At 43.3% G+C, this 16,245-nt stretch overlaps 2 protein-coding genes across 3 annotated transcripts; both read right to left on the bottom strand.

Annotated features, from left to right (window-relative positions):
- Positions 1-158: 158 nt before the first annotated feature.
- fam50a (family with sequence similarity 50 member A) lies at positions 159-11,323 on the bottom strand. 2 transcript variants are annotated; one of them, XM_079226146.1, is made up of 13 exons: positions 11,099-11,323; positions 10,748-10,832; positions 10,340-10,439; positions 9,316-9,455; positions 9,007-9,083; positions 8,079-8,145; positions 7,926-7,987; positions 7,735-7,811; positions 6,706-6,760; positions 4,135-4,183; positions 3,882-3,952; positions 2,948-3,058; positions 159-445 (listed from the first exon to the last, which is right to left on the bottom strand). In XM_079226146.1, the coding sequence occupies exons 1-13, from the start codon at positions 11,207-11,209 to the stop codon at positions 437-439; spliced, it is 1,014 nt and encodes a 337-aa protein (XP_079082272.1). In that variant the 5' UTR covers positions 11,210-11,323; the 3' UTR covers positions 159-436. The 2 variants fall into 2 exon arrangements, with proteins under 2 accessions (XP_079082272.1, XP_079082273.1); XM_079226147.1 differs by having other exon boundaries at positions 8,079-8,142.
- A 414-nt stretch (positions 11,324-11,737) lies between these two features.
- Positions 11,738-13,927, bottom strand: cav4b (caveolin 4b; the record flags this gene model as incomplete). Its single annotated transcript, XM_079226487.1, has 3 exons — positions 11,738-12,122; positions 12,538-12,725; positions 13,685-13,927. The coding sequence occupies 3 exons, from the start codon at positions 13,925-13,927 to the stop codon at positions 11,939-11,941; spliced, it is 615 nt and encodes a 204-aa protein (XP_079082613.1). The 3' UTR covers positions 11,738-11,938.
- Positions 13,928-16,245: the final 2,318 nt, after the last annotated feature.

Below are 16,245 nucleotides of genomic sequence, written 5' to 3'. Positions count from 1 at the left end.
CACATGTTTTCTTTTTTTTTAAGTTACGCTGCCGGACTCGTTTGTTCTGTGCCGCGGAGGAGGAGGAGGAGGAGGAGGAGGAGGCCGGGCTGTCACGGAGGAGAGCTCTCATTTGGCCTAAAAGCGTGCGGCAATGACAAACATCCTTTCAACGGGAGCCAAGAGGATCCTCAGCCTGGTTCATGTTTATTAAGCATGGCTGCTGCGACACGTTCATGAGCTGTACACATGTGTTTTCACAGGAAACATTGCAGTGGCAGTTCAAATACATTTTTCGGGCGTAAAACTAGTATTTCAAATACCAAGTAAAAAAAAAAGAAAAGAAAAAAGGAATCAATACTTTTATCAAATCCTGATAAACGCATCGATGAAATATGTTAAAAGTAAAACAAAAAGGTTTGCAACAGGGGACTCCAGAGGCCAGAGGACAGCCGTTTCACCGGATCTGAAAAACAAAAACAAACGCAACATGAGGGCTGAAGCATATCATGTTCAAAAGTATATAATACATCGAGATATATCTGACCTATTGGTCAATTTCAGAACCGTTTTTGGGGACGTTTCAGCGGCTGGATTATTGTAGCCAAATTGGTGCCAGCCCCAAGCAGGTTTGGAACTGATGGTGGATTTCAAAATGATTTTATACACTAGCTTCAACATTGTACTGACGCATATCCTACAAGTTTTGTTAATTTTGTCTTTATTTTTTTCATAGGTCAAAATCTTCCAAACGCAAAGCCATGCCACGGAGCTTTTAATAGCTCGGTCCAGTAAAGACCCACGGGAAGATTTGGTCCAAATTTGACGTACTTCTGTGTTTGTAAATGCTGGAAAACCTAGTCATGCTACCTTCCCCATCTTGGGGGCCATATTTCTTGGGCAGCACTTGCTCACGACTTCCAAATCATTGCGATGCACCGACTCACAGCTCCAACGCGTCTGAAGGGAAAGCGAGAATGATCTCCATCGGCGCAGACGCAATGGAGCGACGACGCCCTGTGATTAACCCGACATACCTCTGAGTGACGTTCCTCACCCAACCCTCACCCTCCCCTTGAAATCATCCGAATTAACCTGCCATGTGATGCGAAATTAATTCTTCACCAATTGTCGGCGATAGAAGAACAGCGTATGTGTGTGTGCCAGGAATCTGGATGCCGTTGGTATGCTATAAGCGGGTGCATGCCAGAAGAAGTGGGCAGCTCCACCACGCTGGGGAACAATCGCACAGCACGAGTAGCCACACAGGGCTGTTGATCCAGTTTACCTGACGGGATCTTTAAAGTTTACTCTCCCAATTCTATTCTCTTTCTCTCTCCCCCGAACACAAACACATGTCTTGCGTGTTGATTTATTTCAGCGTGGCAATCAAAAACACATGCCTTTTTAAGGAAACATGTCCTCAAAGTTCTTTCCAATATAGTCATTCACGAGATTTCAGACGCTGCCTGAAATCACAATGTTTTATTCTGGCTGACGGAAAATAAATATAGAGCCCACTTGAGACAGGCTTCAAGGGGGAGTTATGGCTGTTTTGAAGTTGGGATTTGATAATATAAGTCCTTATATTCTGCAGATTACTCTTCATGTCTATTAAAGTTCAGGATAGCGAGGTCAGTATGACACAGCTATGCAGCTGGAGTTGGTTGTGTCTATGAAATGTCCCGTTCTCAAGGGAAGTCAGTCACACCCGTTTATCAGTATGTTGACATTAGAGAAGCAGACTGGTCGTTGCACGTTCCAGTCTTGTGAGAGAAGATGAGGACACGATTCTCCTCCTCTTAGACAAGTTAGAGCCAATAGAAATGTTAGATGTTCATGACGGAAAACCGTGTGTTAAAGAGCCGACCTTCCGGCTGTTCGGGTGTTTTTAGGACGTCAACCTGCGTGTTGACTGGACGACTCCCTGCGATCGCAGCATTTGTTACCTTACTTAAGTTGTTTGACTGAGTTCCTCCGGACGCTACACCACGCATCCAATAAATGTAGCACGCTAACAGATATATGGAGGTACTTCAGAGCCAATGTATTAATAACAACTGCAGATAGAGGAGAATCAGAATGGTACAGAAGTACCAACACGGGAGCAGAACAATGTACTACCTACACACCTCAAAAACAACCTGTATCAGTTTAAATATGTTCTGCGTTGAGAATATTTTCAATGCTTAACGTGGCCGACGGACTGAAGACAATAATACGAAGAAAATAGCCGCCACACCACAAGACTCCTTTGACAAAAACAGTCATTTTCACCTCGCGAACACGGGAATTGTTGGGTCCACCGCTGCTTCAAGCCGTGAGTTAGTGTGTGTTACCGTGTGAAGCCACAGAGGTTTTAGCTCCCTGATCTTAAAGGCTGTCTGTCAGCAAAGTAAACAGTGTACACCAACTGATATAGATTCATTTAGGCGTCTAACATACGTCCACATCAGAACCATTACTTTGCTCCCGTGCTGGTTCTCGGCAATTTATGGCGTAATTGAATTGCTTCTGTTTATGCGATTGATCAAATCTTCATCGTCACGAACAGGTGACACCAACCAGGTTGAACATTTGTGCATTGTATTTTTTTAATGACTTTTGGATAGTTTAATAAAGTGAAGATAGAAAGCTTAGTCATGGACAACTCTGAGATTGGTAACGGTTTCTAAATCCAAGTACCACGTTGAACACAAAATCAAAAACACATATTTTTCCTCTCACCCAAAAGCGGCGTAATCTCTAAATGGGGTGAGACCTGTTGAAGCCTGCTGGAGGAGCAGCGACATGCTTCACAGCAGAAGGCCAGCTGCCTTCGACGCGCTACTTCAGTGTCGAGCAATACATTCACAAGGAAAATACTTTTGAGCGAAAGATCGGATTTAAGATTAGATGGAACTGGACTGATCCTCGAGGGGCCGCTGGGGAAGGAATGCTGACATTTGGCAGAACCAGATTCTCTCACCGTATATTTGTCCCATTTCTTCTCGGGATCGTACGGCTCCCAGCGACTCGCGGGGAAGATGTGCTTGTTCTTCTCGTACCAGCTCCTCAGCACCACTTTACCTGCATGAGACTTCAAATAACACGACCGGGTGAGCTTTTCAAACGCTGAACAACATATGGCAACAAAGAAAACATCCCTCATAATACAAATAGTTGAGCTGCGAATGTAGACATTGAAAAACATATCAATCTCAGATCAGGAAATGTATGAAAAGAAAACAAACAAATTCCTGAATTGACTAAGAAATCCATCCAGCAATAAATAAAGCAGATATATTGTAAATCACTGAAGCTTTCAAGCCTTTAAAACCAAAAACAGCCCGTCTATGCGATTTATGATCTCAGCATGGAGCCGTTGTCACGCTTGTCTTTTTAAAGACTGCGCTGTGATCAGATGAGTCAGTGTCCACACGCATATACACCATATGTTGTGGTCAGAGAAACGGCAGATAAACCCATTTCATTTCCAATAACATCCCCGCCCAATTATTTTGGCCAACTTCACCTCCTCCCTGCAGCATTTAGTCTACTTGCTTTAGGGAAGAAGCTTCGCTAATTTGGTGATAAATCTGATAAAACCCCATAAATCACAATAAAAGCTTTTGTTTTGACCCACGTTTGATGAATTGACCAGATTGTGTCCAGATGCTGTGCACATCTCCACTTGATCCTAAATCAATGTGAGCCAGGCACGCTCGGCACTTGGTCTGGCTGATCGGATCCCGACGCGAGCGAGATCGGATGACAAATATTGAAAAGACGAAGCGCAACAACGGCCTTTGTTAATCATTTCACTTTCTTCTGAGATGCAGGTCGGCGCGGGTTCAGATCGACCGCAGAACTCCGTTTCCTACAGCGATCTCTCATTTCTGCTGTAGAATAAAAGTGGTCACCTCGTCTTTCTCCACGGTGGCGTCGTTCACCAGTCGGATGTCATCGTGGACGTCGAAGCTGAAGAGCGGCCCTGCGGGGGAAATAAAGCTGAACTTGGAGAAAAGGCCGGAAACACAACTTCACGGTGTTCCATGTATATAGTACAGAAACAAATACTCATGGTGCAATGCTTTTTTGTTCTTTAAAAACATAATATATAAAAACAAATCTAGGTGGAGGAAGTGAATGGGCTGAAAGCGGTCGTTGACTCACCAGATTTGCCTCTGGCTTTGGTGACAATGAAGTCGTAAAAACTGTGGTGCTGAATGAGGAAGAGTGAAAAAAGACCGATTAATATCCTCATATATCTGGAATAAACAACAACATCCATACAGAGCATGTCTTGAGATATGTCGCCCTCCAAATTTCCAAATGCTGCGTTGCCCTGCCACCTCCAGCCTGAACCCTAATGCTACGTTCACACCCAAACTCTGTGGATTTTCTATGTAAAAACAGTTACTATTTCTGCCATTCAGCATTGAAATAACCACTAGTTCTGCTTTATACTTGTTGTGGAAGTCCCACACACGTGGGAACATCAACCGCGAATTTTCCGCCCGAGTTGAAATATTTCTGCGAAATTTCTGTGAAATATTTCTGCGGTGGAGATGAAGGGGTCATTTGACTTGTTCGAAAAGAAAATGGCCGATTGTTGTATTGGTCACGTCCAACAACTGTGGCATTGTCAAGCTGCTGTTTGGTGTAAATCAAGGCGGACCTCGGGACTTGAAGCGTCAACCCATGATAATGCTGCCTATTCATCATCCAAAGTATCTGACATACCACGTGAAATAAGCAATAGAAACTCCATATCGTTTATGACGCACCAATATTACGAGGTGTCCTGGATAGCTCTGTGTGTGTGTGCGTGTGTGTGTGCGCTTTCCAGGCACGAGATGTTTTGGCTTCACTTGTGGAGAGTCGTCATTCAGCCTGACAGAAACTTCCCTGAATGTTGCGCCAGAGTAGTAGAAGTGTTCGTCACTCGTTTCAACAGCGAGCAGACGGGCAAAACGAAAACAACTGCACAAGTCTTATTTTGATGCAAAGATCTGTTCATTAGCAGGAAGGGAGTGAAAGCCGAGCTTCGTGGATTTGTTTTGGGGTAAAAACACGTTTCGGTACTTTACATCGAGGAGATGAACTGTGAAGAAGGAGCCAGTCTCATTTTCTGAAATAATAATAATAAGTAAAGCTAATTCATTATTTGTAGCGCTATCGTTTTTGAAAGTTTTTTTATATAAATGTATCTATTTTATGTAGTTTCTCCACGTTGTGCCGGTAGAGACACAGGCTGGAGGAGAAGGAGGTGGACATTGGGTCGAGGTGGTCTGTGTTTGTTCATACTGTTGCTCAACCTTCTTCGAGAATAATAAAAAACATTTAAAAATGCAATACATATCTATACACCCATCTGGAATATATAAATTAGGGCTGGGCAAAGGTGAAAACATTTAACTGATTAATCGCATTATGTGCCAAATTCAGTAATAAAGTAAAAACTACTGTATTGCGCACTTTCTTTTCAAAGTAATGTTATCAGAACAATATAACAGGCCCTCTGGAGCAACAGCAAGTTAACAACAGTATCAGGGAACAACATAAACAGTCCGTTCAGTAGTAAGGGTCCCTGTGAGGGACAAGCCACTCCTTCTTTTGTCATGTTCAGTAGTAAGGGTCCCTGTGAGGGACAAGCCACTCCTTCTTTTGTCATGTTCAGTAGTAAGGGTCCCTGTGAGGGACAAGCCACTCCTTCTTTTGTCATGTTCAGTAGTAAGGGTCCCTGTGAGGGACAAGCCACTCCTTCTTTTGTCATGTTCAGTAGTAAGGGTCCCTGTGAGGGACAAGCCACTCCTTCTTTTGTCATGTTCAGTAGTAAGGGTCCCTGTGAGGGACAAGCCACTCCTTCTTTTGTCATGTTCAGTAGTAAGGGTCCCTGTGAGGGACAAGCCACTCCTTCTTTTGTCATGTTCAGTAGTAAGGGTCCCTGTGAGGGACAAGCCACTCCTTCTTTTGTCATGTTCAGTTTGTTGCTTACCTTAAATATGTATGTTAAACACCATTAATTGATTAACTTTATACAAAAGCAATAAGTGCTTTTGATCTTGTTCAGTTTTTCTTACTCAGTGAGAAAAGTCCAGTCTGTGTTGCTTGAACAAGTGCTGAAGTCTGGTTGAAATGAAGTGGAGATGTGAAGGACAGCTGACAGGTATCTCAGCGGCGGCTTTGCGCGATTAATGTTCACTCTGGACTTGGAGACTGCAGCGTGAGGCTCCTGTGAGACTGCAACTACATAACAATACGTGCTTTCAGGTTGAGAACAGAAACTACAGAACAAAACGTGCTTCAGTCCGTTGGCAACAAGCCGGTCGCTGACGTAAATCGCCTTCAAAGTAAAAGCGGTGCCGTTGTATTGCATTCATGGCGTGCACCTTATTTATTGCTTTTTCTCTTTTGATTGACCTCACGGACTGTGAGACACGTAAGATGCACAGGTCTGAACTACGCCGTCTGGGAGAGATTTAAAGTGCAGCACCTGAGTTAAGACCCTCCTAATGCAAAAAATAAATAAAATGCAGTTAACGCATGATCAAATAATTAACACCGTTAAAGGATTGCTGCGTTAACGCATTTTTAACACAAGAATTTCGCCAAGGGGATTAATAAAGGATACTTTCTTTCTTCTTTAAAGTCTCCCTTTGCAAACAGAGAGAGTGATTCTTGGAGTGTGAACTCAAAAGCGAATCAAAACAGTCACGCAACAGCTGAGCCGTCAGAGCTTACGTGGGGGATGATCAGATCCTCTTTGATGTACATCAGCTGCTCCACTCCTGCAGACCTGCACCCAGAGGAGATAAAGTCACGTTTATTCACACTTTCAACCGACAGCATTTTCACGTGTTTAAAGCCTCCGTGTGTGTGGCAGACAGCAATGCTTGATGCTATCATTGCATCGGGAGAAGGCAGACGCGTGTGTGTACGTGTGTGTGTGTGTGTCACTCGGCCACACACTGTTCCATCATGCGTGTCCATCTAGCTCGGTTATACAAGGTTTTTTTCTTTCCAAATAAGAGCTTTCAATTGTACAACGCATTTATAAATGACATTGGAAGGCCAGCAGCGCCTCAAAGCTAACACAGGTATGTTATCTTCTTAACAGAAAAGGGAAATAGACCCAACACAAAAAGACACAAAAGTGTAAAAGAACATTAACCTTATGGCATCAAGCCCTGGTTTCCGAAAAGCCGAATGGTTAATATACCCATACTAAATTCTGATTATCTCCTCAACCACAAGGCCTATTTGAATAATTAAAAAAGGTATAATATACAGAAAACCCTTGGGAGCATAGATAATACGTTAATATATGTGTTATTACTGGTGGTTTTATTAAATAAAAAAGGCAAAAAATATATATTTAGCAAAACAATTATAATTATTAAAAGTTGTATTTTCTTATCGTGACTATATTTGAATTGAATATATAACATAGTTCTATATGTTAAGAGTATCTGTGCGAAGTTTGGCGTTGATTGAGTGAAGTTAAGTGTTTTTAATAATTATTGATGGTGATTCAATTCAATTCAGTTTATTTCATATAGCCCAACATCACAAATACAAGTTTGCCTTGGAGGGCTTTACAATCTGTAACATAACATCCTGTCCCGGGTTATGACATACAGCAAAGAATCCCGGCGGGAATCGAACCGACGAGATGTGTGTGTATGTGTGTGTGTGTGTGTGTGTGTGTGTGTGTGTGTGTGTGTGTGTGTGTGTGTGTGTGTGGTCGGTTGGGACTCCTCGTCTGCTCACCTGAGCTCGCTGAAGTCCTTTCTGAGGACCTCCAGCGCCCTCTGCAGGAAGTTCTGGATGGTATTTCCCTTCTTCATCTGCAGGTGAAAAATACAAGTATTTTTTTAAGTATCTTACAAGTAAGTTTTCAGTTTGTAGACGGCCACCTTCTGTGGCCGTCTACAAACTGAAAACAGTGAACAACGCTTTACCTTGACAGTCTTTCGATGTCCAGAGCCGTCCCAGTAGCTGAACGTGATCTCAATCTCCTCACCTGCAGGAACGAAGAAAAACGTGCCGTTATTTTTGGGGAAACGGCTTCACAGCGGACACGTTTGACCCAAAGTGGGAGACGCTCAACTCACTCTTAATCTTCTCCTGTTTGAGCTCCCACTCCTGCCTGAGTTCCTCTCTGAGACGATTCTCCTCCTCCTGAACACAAAGAGCAGATTAAAAAGCAGCGTTAGTGCGTTTTTTAGAGGAGCATTAATGGAACATTAGAGACAGGAATCGTAGCAAATGAGCAGGACAACAGTTTAAAAATGAAAACTTTAACACTTTATTGGCAACCGAGTGTTTTGGTTTTAGTCTTCTTCATTAACTTGTACTTTGTAGTCACAGGATTTTAACTGCCATTGAGTAATTAATATCCCAATGTCTTTGCCGCCTGACCAACAAACACAAATAGTGGCCTACTATTTTTTCCTAACCGCAAATCAAAATGAAACTACCTCAATGTATAATTTCAAAGTCAGAGGCGGAAGTATTCGCTTCCACTGTCTCTCATCATTTTGTTCTTTACTGGACAAATCCGCTACAAAAGTCTAACATTTCCTGTTGTTATGGTGCATTTTCCCCTTAACAACGCAGCATTTAGTTTGATGAGACGATGGCAGCGAAATTAAAAAAAAAAGTCTATTTATTTAACCGTTGAAAGCTCTGATCGGAGCACCCCGAGTAAGGTTTTGTAAATCTGAGCTTTTTGTTAAAATGATTCAGAAGTCGTGTTGTTTAGTAAAAGTAGACTGTTTTTTTTACGACGTATTTTCTGCCCAAAATCATGGCCTGGTTTGGTTTGTGCGTGGTGTTCTTGTTTTTTAGCTTGCCGGATGAAAAGTGACCTTTAAATCCTCCCGGTCTTCACAGTTCCATGAATTAAAACACTCCCGTAGTTGCAACAATTTTATTTCAGAAAGAAGACATGAGAGCCAAGTAGGACGGTTTCCCTCTCAAAATAAATAGATAAGTAAATAAAAGAAAATGAAGCAGAAGAGTAATTCACAGTCGTCTCACCTCTCTGTCTCGATCCGGAAGGAAACTTGTGTCGACGTCTGGATTTTTCCCCAAATACTTCTTCCTCGCTGGAGAGTCTATGAGACAAAGTCAAACATCAATCAGACGGTTTACAAGGAAGAAATCATCAAATCTGGGTTGGAGATCTTCCAGAACGTTTAGGTTACTTTAGCTGATCTTGCCGTTACATTCCGACAGAATCAATAAATCAAATGCTCTGACAAATCAATAGAAAAAAGCTCTGAATCTGGTCCCCCTGCGCTCCACGAGTGCTCTGTGCTTCAACATTCTCACAACACAAATACTCACAGTCCAGCTCATCATCCTCGTCGTTCTCCTCATCTTCCTCCTCCTCCCCTTCTCCCTCGTCCGCCGGGTTGAACGATAAACTGGCGATCTTCCTCTTCTGCTCCTCCTTCCGCTTCTTCTCCTTCTGCTTCTCGAGCTTGCTGCGCACAGAAAAAGCACGAGGATGTTGATTAACGACCAAAATAAAAAGAGAGAAGTACCACAAAAATAAAAAAATTAGACGATGGACTCACAATCATAGCCAAAGATCAAAAGGGGTGCTTTGTCTGCTCTGAGGTTGTGAAAATGTAATTTTCAATTATAAACAGTCTTACAGGATAATGTATACAAAAGTTCTATAGAAAAGCATTTTAAAAGATGTATTGAATTCGTCCTCAGTGGAAAAATAGAACCTGTTCTTTGTGTACAGTGTCTCACAACATTATGATTTCTTTCTGATTTGTTTTTATGTTCCATCTCTAATCCTTAATGTTTCTGTATAGATGTAATATTCCAGGCTGAACGGCCCATGTGCAGTCCTCTTCGTTTACCTTTTTCCTTTTGGGCAAAGTGGGGTTCATAAAAGTGCTTAAAATGTCTGCGCGAGAGTCCTCAAACCATCGATGATTTGACAGAAGGACATCCCTCAACCCTCACAGATTTCACGTGCCTCAAGGAGTCTGAGTGAGGCGACTGGGACGGGCGCTGGTGTTCCTGTGGGTGCCGTGACCTCAGAACCCCAGAGGAGGGATGCCGGAAAGAGCTGCCCGGTATATTTAGCTTTCACAATGAGAGGGTTCTTTCCATGATATTGACACAACCCGAGTCTGTCAGTGGCCACAACAACAAGCGCTTTTCCTGAACGCAACGTTATGGCGACGCTGCCCCTAAACAATCGTGTCCCCATGTGACGGCTACAGCTGACATCTGTTTTAGATACAATCTGCATCCTTTTTTTATTTTTTGGTGTGCTATTGTTTTCACCCTGCTCCCAGCAATTCCAAAATATATCTGACCAAACAATAGCTTTCGCGAGCCAACTCACAGCTGGAGCTCCTTGGACTGCTCCTTCTTGGCCAGCTGTTTCTCCCTCTCCTTCACCAGCGCCTCCTGCTTGGCCTTCATATCATTCAGCGTCACCAGACCTGACAGGGACACAAACACAAAACAGTCAGAACATCCTCATATGCGTGTGTGTGTGTCTGTGAGTGAGTGTGTGTGTGTGTGAGAGAGTGTATGCGTGTCTGTGTGAGAGTGTATGTGCGAGTGAGTGTTTGTGTGTGTGAGAGTGAGTGTTTGTGAATGTGTGTGTGCGAATGTGTGTCTGTGATATAACTGTCAGAGCCAGCAACTTAAGAGGCGCATAGTGTACATTAATAATACAAATATGAGTACACGTGCGGCTGTACGTCACACGACGTAAGGGCCCACGTGACTTGCAGCAACAGCTCACCAACAGTGCTGGACTTGAGCTCGGCCTCGACCGCGTCGTAGTGAGCGGAGAACTTCTTGTCGATGTTGGACTTGACCATGTTGTCCTGCGGAGGGGACAGAGAGCAGGCAGGTGGGTTATTGTTGTCCCGCAGCCAGAGTGACTGTGCGGCAATAGTACATGAACTTTATTTAACAAAACGGGCCAGAGTCTGTTATTATTGTCAACTCGACTAAAATGTTGAGTGTTTTACGTAACGTAGGAGTTCGGAAACACGGCGTCCCCTTCACGGACGCAGGTCACCGGCTAGCTAGCGCTAATTGTTTAGACAAAAGTCCAAACAATTCAGGGTACAATTATTACGTTACAAACCTCTGCAATCTTCTGCTTTAGCTGTACGAGTTGCTCTCTTTCTTTTTCTCGCTTTTTCATCAGCTGCATGGCTCTCCCAGCCTCGCTGGCAGCGCCTTTGTACTGCGCCATGTTGCTTTCTCTGCTCTCGGCGCTCGCGGGTATGAAGATTTATTCCACAAACAACAAAGAAAAGGGGTTAAATTCTGAAATAAAGCAAATGTTCTTCTTCCCAGAACTGTGAAAGCAGACCTCCCGGCACACCACAACAAGAAAAATGGCGGCGACGGAGTGCATGACGGGTAGTTATGGGGTAAATATATATGATGCCTTCAGGATACCTCAGGAAACCTCGGAATTGTGCCGCCCCACAGCAACAACCAGACGTATTGATGTAAAATTGAGAGAGAGAAGAAGATATGTATATTTGGATTGTTCAAATTACCAATTACATATGCAACAGTGGAAAGACAGCCTTATAGCTTAGAAGTCTTTTAAAAAAATTTTTATACAGTTTAATTTAAATGTTAAATAAAAACCAGAATTATACATTCCCGATACATTTTCTGCTGATTGGCAAAATTTGAAAAAAAAAGCATTTTTAGCAGTCATTGATTGATTAAATCAACTTTATTACCATATTTGCAAACATCTGTCAAATCCATTCACGTAATAGGACACAGTAATAACAACAACAACAACAACAGTAATAATCAGAATAATACAAATAATGTGTATGAATTGGCTTCATATAGAAAACATTTATTGAACATATTATGCATAACTATGACAATTAAAAATCTAAAAAAGACACATTAACTTCACTCACTCACTCACGATAGCGCTCGATATGTCTCACATTCATACAGTCTCTTTCTCTCTCGTTTGATGCCAGTCCTTGTTCGACTGTGAAATGGCGATCTGACTGCAGCAGAGAGCGAGAGACTCACAGAAGGGAGAGATGAAAGCATTCACAGTGCACATGCACAGGGACCGTACGCAGGGAAGGAAGGTGTTGCTCAGCTGTAGGCAAGGCACCACAAACCTGTAGAGCGAGAGAGGGAGAGAATATGTCAAGGAATCTGTCAGGACGTACAGAGGAAATAAGATAGAAATATTTATTACTTATTATTTTGAAGATAAACTACAGTGAGGCCCTTGTCACCTAACGTCAGGGAGGGACTAGCGAGCGAATCTAGCGCGGCCAAGTTCAACCAACTTTTGTAGAGATTCATTCTGAATTCGATGTGAATCTTCACTGTTTTCTGATATCTTTTATTTCTAAACTATTTTATTTCGGACACATCAGTCGAACAACGAACATAATCATTGATAGCAGGCCCGCTCATAACCTGCAGCCGTACGCGACTGCAAGAATGCATTGCCAAAGACGTTGGGAACCACTTAGCAACCACAGTATGTAGCTATATACTGTATTTAATGGGTGAGCACCGGCGTACCAGACGTGTAGACAGGCGAGAACGGCCAGGAAAACACCGCACAGGAGTGCGAAGGGCACGGCGAGCAGCAGGGAGAGGCAGCGGTACGTCCAGATACGAGTGGTCTCGAAGCCAGCAACGCTGTGAAGCCACACCTGGTCGATGCTGCGCAGCGTGGCCGGCTCCGCCAGCACGTCACTGACCTCCACCTACAGACGAGGAGCGAGAGAGGGTCAAGTCAAGGCAGTCTATTTGGAAAGCAAGTGTTGACTGAAGTGGATGACCGTTAGTTTGTGTATTGTCCTAAGTTAGCTTTTTTTTTTATAGCATTCACGCTTAGAAAATCATCAAAGCGGTGTTCATTTGTGAAGATTATTTTGCTGAACAAAACTTGTGAGTATCATACAATTGTATTTACCACAGAGGTTAATTTTCTGCAATAGTCCAAAATCCAATGGGGAAAATCCCTATTGTGGATGCAGACACCTGAAGACGGAGCCCCAAGAAAGTTGGCCACACAGCTAGTGGAATCTAAGCAACCGGTGATTAAGACCTTGTTCATTTTGGCCGTTGACGTCTTCAAGATAACTCAGAAGCGACTGAAGATCGTGTGTTTTGCTTGATAAATAAAGCAGCTTGTCATGAACTTAGCTAAAATAAGGGATGGTATACTTTCCCAAAAGAGACTCCAGTCGGAGCATAAATCTAAATAAAACAGGGCCTAAAATGGAACCCTGGGGTACACCCAACACAGCCTCATACCTAAACGGCTCCCAGAACACGACAGACATGACATTAAGATTGTGAAACGGATACTGGGTTAGATTGAGGGAAAGATCGGGGGTTAGGTTGTACGTTTGTTTGTGACGTAGTTATTACGTTACGTGACACAGTACATGACGCAGTGCATGGCGTGGTTACGTACTAACGTACTTACTTAGTACACAACTTGTATTAATTATTAGGACGAATCGAGCTCGCCACCTAACAAAAAAACGTAAACATGAGTTGTAATAAGCTGCTTGCAGAGACGACCTATACCTTGTGGACGTTATTTTTGTTGAAGCTCAAACGCATGAGAAAGCGGCCGAAGTATATTATTTAATATATTATTATACATTATAGCTGCCAATGCTACAGAGAGAGGGTAGAAAAGGGGGAAGCGAACCTTGAGATGCTGGTTGATGCCATACGGGTCCCTGTTGGCAGGACGGGTGGGCGTGGCCGTGGGTGTGGGCGAGGGCGCAGCAGGGGCCATGGGAGGGGTCATGGGAAGGGCCGGAGGTTCGGGCGCTGGGGTCGAGGCTTTGGACGCAAACTCCGGGGGAGGAGGAGGCGTGTTTATCTGCTCTTCATCGCTGTCATCGTCGATCTTGCACTCCACCAGGCAATCGTCGCTCACCATCATCATCCTCGCCGAGAGAAGAGAAGAGGCACAGGTTTGTTCCCGCGCGCAGAGAGACGGCGCCACAGACAGTTAGACACACGGGCCGACCTGCAGTCGCCCTATCCTGGTCTGGTCTGACATTGACACACACACATTCATACTGTAGACCAATGCACACACACACACACACACACACACAAATATCCTCCTGCAGCAGGCCTGTAGCGTGTAGCAGTGAGCCGAGCGCTGCCACCTGTTCTTTAGCCCCCCCAATAAAGAAGCCGCACCAAAATCTGTAAATAGCTGCTGGTCGTTTTCAAAGCAAAATGAGGTTATTTTTTTTATCTTGAGACATGATTCACAGTTTTAGCAACTTGCTTGAAAGACTTTTAGTCAACTCTCATGCATCTGATTTGATACCAAATGTGCATGGACCGAGGTGTAAAAGTGTAGTTGCAACAGTGGAACGGGACGGCGACAGTAGAAAGGATGAATGGTGTCTGACTTACCTTCCTGCTATCTTAATCCCGTGTCGGTGACAGAGGCCTAAGCACAGACACAAGGCAGGGGAGCCCTGCAGGGAGTGCTAATCTGAAATGTCAATGAGATCAGTTCAACCGCTTAATCACAAATGTCTCTCAGAGCTGAGCTGGCTCATGAGAGCTCATACAGAAACACACACACACACACACACACACACACACATACACACACACACACACACACACCAGAAGTGTGAAAGTGTTTCAGTGCTTCTTATTCTGTGTGTGTGTGTGTGTGTGTGTGTGTGTGTGTGTGTGTGTGTGTGTGTGTGTGTGTGTGTGTGTGTGTGTGTGTTGGGTTGGGTGGAAGGAGTTATTTTAGGAGGAGGAGCAGTTGGGCCAGAAAAGATCGCGTTACAGCACTCGGGGTGCCATCGCAACACAGACATTTAAAACAATTACACACACACTCCAACAATACAGGAAACAAGTGGGAATTGAGATAACATTCAAGATGTGTTATAATGTCGGTCCATGTTTTTGAGGAGTAGAGGTAGAGTCACTTGGAAGTGTATTTACTTAAATATTTTATTTTTTTCAGAAAATATTCGATCTCGTTGCAATTATATTGCTGCTTTGTCTCGGCAAGATCTTCACCAAAATCCATTCGCTTATAATAAGCGGTCCCAAAAGTTAGAAACAGAGCCATCTCTACTCGTCCCAGCTCGGCCTGGTCCATGGTTGCACCGCATGACTCCTGAGCAGTTCAAATCAGAGTGTGTGTTCCCTTCTTAGATTGTGTCATTTGAAGAGTTTTAGGAAAGTGGGCAAAACTGTTCAGCCTTTTGCAATAAAGAAGCAAAGAGTTGAGAAAAAAACATCTAGATTTTCTTATTATTAAATATGCTAATCATCTCGAGATCTCTCAGATTTACCATCAAACATAATCACTTCAGACCATAGACTGTAGAACTCGTCACAGTGACGTCGCCCACTGGTTTGTAGACTGCTGTTCGGATGCCTCGACTTCTGTCCTCGACCTGTCAATCACCTTGTAGCCCCGCCCTAAATCATCCTCTGCTTTATGGTCTATTTGACTCTAAATGACCATAATTTACTAAAAGAACATCATGCTGTATTGAAGAAGACTTGAAACTAGAGATTGAGACATAAACTCATGTTTACAATGTTTACTGAGGGAATAAATCAAGAGAGAAGTAGAGTCATTTTCTATACACATCTATACAATTAGATATTTTGTCGCCCCCTGCTGGCCATTAGGGAAAATGCAAGTTTACGGAACTTCCGCATTGGCTTTACTTTTATGAACCTGCGGTTGACGCCTCGTTCAAACGCGACAACTTTAACATTGCAACTGCGCACCTGCAGCTCCTGCTGGTGTTAACTAAGATCGTCTGTGTTCCACATCACTTGATAACCGTGAGGAACTGAAGTGACGCAAAGAAAGTTCAGGAATCATCACCAGCTCTGATGTCGCAGGACTGAACTCGATTGAGATAATGAACATGCATAAATGTTTGTTCTAATAAAAGTACATTTCTCGTCAAAAGAAAGACATGACAATAGTGCTACATAACTTGCTGACACACAATATATGTACCTTGTGTTTAGTGCGCATGAGAAATTAAAAGACAAACTTTCAGTCCTGTCTAAAACATGGGTTGTGCTGCCATTTAGCCTTGTGGCCCAAAATGAGTATTACAACAACAAACACCTGAAAAAGAAAAGAAAATCATCTACCACAACTTTATTTTTCTCCTCCTGTTTTCACTGAATGATAAATAAGGAAAGATTATCTAGGAAAACCCTTTTTCTTCACCAGATTTTCATCACATTTGA

This window comes from Taurulus bubalis, assembly GCF_910589615.1.
Source record: "Taurulus bubalis genome assembly, chromosome: 11".
Taxonomy (NCBI): domain Eukaryota; kingdom Metazoa; phylum Chordata; class Actinopteri; order Perciformes; family Cottidae; genus Taurulus; species Taurulus bubalis.
Note: the sequence above shows the minus strand (reverse complement) of the source record. Positions and strands in the feature narration are given on the sequence as shown.

What these genes read in the sequence shown, in the direction of transcription:
- fam50a (XM_079226146.1), bottom strand. Translation starts at nt 11,209, where the DNA reads ATGGCGCAGTACAAAGGCGCTGCCAGCGAGGCTGGGAGAGCCATGCAG. An exon ending in TAAAGCAGAAGATTGCAGAG is followed by an intron (nt 10,833 to 11,098) that starts GTTTGTAACGTA and finishes TCCCCTCCGCAG; the next exon opens with GACAACATGGTCAAGTCCAA. An exon ending in CAAACAGGAGAAGATTAAGA is followed by an intron (nt 7,988 to 8,078) that starts GTGAGTTGAGCG and finishes TCGTTCCTGCAG; the next exon opens with GTGAGGAGATTGAGATCACG.